The sequence below is a fragment of the Stegastes partitus genome, unplaced genomic scaffold (assembly GCF_000690725.1).
Source record: "Stegastes partitus isolate 25-593 unplaced genomic scaffold, Stegastes_partitus-1.0.2 Scaffold376, whole genome shotgun sequence".
In the NCBI taxonomy this organism is placed as follows: Eukaryota; Metazoa; Chordata; class Actinopteri; family Pomacentridae; genus Stegastes; species Stegastes partitus.
Window position 1 is genome coordinate 175,426 of NW_007578107.1, and position 4,025 is coordinate 179,450.

Here is a 4,025-nt window from a genome sequence, read left to right on the forward strand (position 1 = left end):
CACTCTAACTTGTGTTGATTTTGTTTATTTTCAGCCGCCTTCCTCACACAGACAGTATGTCTGGATGACACAACAGTCAAGTTTGAGATCTGGGACACTGCGGGACAAGAACGGTATCACAGCTTGGCGCCGATGTATTACAGAGGAGCTCAGGCTGCCATCGTGGTTTATGATATCACCAACACAGTACGTTACATGAAGTCTTATGTCATCTGCCGTCTGAACCTTGTCTTCCAGCCGGGTTTATGATTGCTTACTCCATCAGACATCTACAGACCTTTGCTCTTGTTTTTTTTTTTTTTACAGTCAGATGTGACATTAAAAACTTGCACCAGTGATTTAAAAGTCTTGTGATCATGGATTTTTTATTTTTTTTTACTTTTAAAGGACACATTCACACGTGCAAAGAACTGGGTGAAGGAGCTGCAGCGACAAGCCAGCCCCAATATTGTCATTGCACTGGCAGGGAACAAAGCAGACCTGGCCAACAAGAGAGCTGTAGATTTCCAGGTAAACAGGAACGTTTACAGTCTGTTGTTGAAACTTGCAGTTCTTCAGTTAAGTTCTGCGCTGACACAATGCTTGTATGTGTAAATGTTTGTCCTCAGGAAGCACAAGCATATGCAGACGACAACAGTTTGCTCTTCATGGAAACCTCAGCCAAGACCGCGATGAATGTCAACGAGATTTTTATGGCTATAGGTGAGTTTTTCCACAAACAACCATTATTTCTATTGTTAATTAATCTGTCGACTGTTTTCTTGCTGGGTCAGTGGGTTGTTTGGGTTTTAAAATGTAAGAAAAATGTTGATCAGTGTTTGTTTTGTTTTGTCAACAACTCAAAAAGGTTACAGTCACGAACTGCGGGAAAAAAAAGATGAAATATTGACATTTAAGAAGCCGCAATCAGAGAATTTGGGCTTTTTTTTTGTTGATCAATTCAACTAATTAATTGTTTGAGCACTACTCAGGAGCAACAACAATTAGCTAATTAATTGATGAGAAAAACAGAATGTAAATTATCTACTATATTGTTGATTAATGTCTAAAAGGTTCCTTATTTTACCCAGTTATCAGTCCATCAAAACATTGGACTGAACTGAAGATGTGAGGATTTCCAAAAGCTATAGTCAGAGAATGTTTCACTTTTTATGGCATGAAAAAACCCCTTGAAATTGTACATAAATGCAATTATTTCAGGACAAAGTAATCCTCTGTCAGAAGTGAAAGTCAAACTTTCTGTTATGGAGAGAATTTTTCATTTCCCAACCTTCAGTAATTATCAACATGTCCAAATATCAGTGCAGGAAGTTGTTTAAAGTTTCCATCCCCAGCTCCACATTCAGATTTTGTTCTACGTTCTAGTAAATTTAATATCTTTTGGGTTGTTTTCAAAACATTTTTCCTCAGTTTCTTCCTGTTTGCAGCCCCTCTTGTCTTGTTGCCATCAGGCAGAAATGAATTCTTTGCACATTTACTCCCCCCAACAACAGCCAAGAAGCTTCCGAAGAACGAGCCTCAGGGAGCAGCTGGCGCCGGCGGCCGGGCCCGAGGCGGCGTGGACCTGCAGGAGGCGGCGCCGCAGGGCAGGAGCGGCCAGTGCTGCGGGGGCGGGAACTAGAACCAATCAGCTGATCCAATCCACAGCTCCGATCAACCAGACCAGATATCAGCCAGCTGTCAAACGAAGTCCCACCGGTCGGACCAACAAACCCACCCTACGAGCACCAATTAACTGTTTGGCAAACGAGTCCACTGGCCAGTAAACCGCCAGACGGATCGGAACCAAGAAATCAACACATTGGCAGAATCATGTTTTAACCCCAGGACTCGCCAGCCTATTGATGATGGACACTTGACGTCACCTTAGGGGGAAGAAGGAAAAAAATAAAAGATCAGTCATTACCAATGGCACTTAAAAATAGGGCCGTCTTGCTCACTTGTGTGTCTGTATTTGTGTAGAGGAAAAAAAGAAAAAAAAAAAAAAAGATTAATGCAACAAGAAGGAATATAAACAGGCTCAGCGGCTCTGTCCTTTCTCTTCTCGCTTTCCAATGCACCGAAAATTTCTTACCATCAAGTTAAGTCCAGGTGCATGCTTCACTTTCTGTCTTGTTCCTGGCAAAGAAGAAGAAGAAGAGGGAAGGTTTCCACCAGGAGAGCAGGAATGGACAGATGTTTCCTTCTTGATAGAGCTGTGTAGATTGAATTATTACATCATTATTGTTATCACTATCATTATTTCTTTTGACACGGGCTGGTCAGTATGATTTTAAAGCCTGCACTTTGAGGTTTTACAATCATCCGTCTTACAGTATGTTATCAAAACCATATACAGTAAATAGTACTTTATTAACATCGTCACCCATATGTAATTTTTAGCATTAATGTAATGAATCATCAGTGTAAAAATGGCAAATACGTTAAAAAGCAAGATCTGTTTTCTCGACCAAAATCACAACTGTGTATCGAAAACATGTTGCTGTATTTGTAACAGACTTTTCAAGTTTATAATCAATCAGTAGTTCTTGTCAAAACTTCCCAAATCTCCACATGATGTTCTGTCGACCTTAATTCTGTTGTGATGTTTAGTTTTTTTTTTTCTTTTCTTTTCTTTTATATGTCTTAATTTTTTTTTCTCTGGAGATTTATGGTATTAAATACACTGGTTCTGTCTCATCATCTTTGTGAATTGAGATGTTCTCCTCAGCTTCTTTTTTTCCTTTCTTTTTTTTTTTTTGTTCTCTCTTTTATTTTTACTCGTCATATCAGGGAGGGATTTTCTTTCAGCGGCGTTGTCATCCTGTTATGGCATCAACAACTAGCACAACAGAACCTGCACAGCAGTCTCTGCTGTTTGGTGGGCGGGATAACAGGGAGGGTGGGATCGTGGGTAGAGAAGGAAAAAATGTAATTTTACGAATAAACAAGGGGAAGGTAACCTTATATTGTACGCCTGTTCAATCATTTTACCATATCTTGGTATTTTTGAAATTGAAGTTTATTGAAGGGACAGCCCTGACTCAAGGGTGTCCTAAAAACAAATACAGACACGTTATAGAACAAACATCAAACACGAAGACTTTGGAAGGTTTCCCCCTTTTGAGATCAATTTGATTTGGCAGTTTTTGACAAGAATTTACAGTGAAAGATGCTTTAATGTTAAAGTGGAAACAGTCAAATGGTAATGTCAAATTCTAAAAATGTAAAATGAGTGACTATGTAAGTCAGTATTTAGTAGATGCACCCTTTGGCTGCAGTTACAGCGTTGATCCTGTGTTGGTCTCAATCAGTCTGAACATCTGGATGCTGCAGTTTTACCTCATTCGTCTTTGTGAAACTGTTCAACTTCTGGCAGGTTACACAGGAATCACGAGTGACAAGTGCCCTTGTCAAGTCCAGACAAATACTCAGTTGGATTGAGGTCTGGGCTCCGGTTCGGCATCTCTAAAACATTCACCTTGTTGTCTTTAATCCATTTCTGTAGCTCTGGCTGAGCTTCAGCTCATTGTCTTTCTGGAAAACAAATCTTCTCCTAAGTCACAGTTCTCTTGCAGACAGCATCAGGTTGAAAATTCTGTCTGAATTAACAAAGGATTGATTCACATTGTAAAACCTGACAGTCAACACTGTAAAAGTAGAAATTACCATTTTTGAAATTACAGATTGTTGACGTGGAACTTATTTACAGTTTTGGCCTGTTTTTNATTTGCAATTTGCAGTATCAATGCTTAAACAATATATTGTGCAGTTCTCACTAAAACTGCAGAAATCTTGTGTTTCCTGCAGCTCTCCATCGAGCCGACTCACAGTTTTATTCTTTTCATTTTGCAGTTTGATCCGATGCAAACCTGGAAGCCATTACAGCCAACACTTGTCTGTTGTTTTCTTATTTTTCACTTGTAATGTGCGTTTCTAACCAGCAGATCTTCTTGTTAAGATTCGCTAGGATTTTAAATCTCTCTGCAGTAAATTACAAGGTGAACTGTGTTGTGTAATCACTGCTGTGACGACAGTAACGTCTT

At 39.5% G+C, this 4,025-nt stretch overlaps 1 protein-coding gene across 1 annotated transcript in view; it reads left to right on the top strand.

Annotated features, from left to right (window-relative positions):
- Positions 1 to 2,946, top strand: part of rab5c (RAB5C, member RAS oncogene family) — a 19,605-nt gene extending 16,659 nt beyond the window's left edge. The window contains exons 3-6 of the mRNA XM_008284852.1: positions 35 to 186; positions 388 to 510; positions 609 to 702; positions 1,494 to 2,946. Of these exons, the coding sequence (XP_008283074.1) occupies positions 35 to 186; positions 388 to 510; positions 609 to 702; positions 1,494 to 1,621 (497 nt within the window). The 3' untranslated portion in view covers positions 1,622 to 2,946. The remainder of the gene's footprint in view (positions 1 to 34; positions 187 to 387; positions 511 to 608; positions 703 to 1,493) is intronic.
- The last annotated feature ends 1,079 nt before the right edge of the window (positions 2,947 to 4,025 follow it).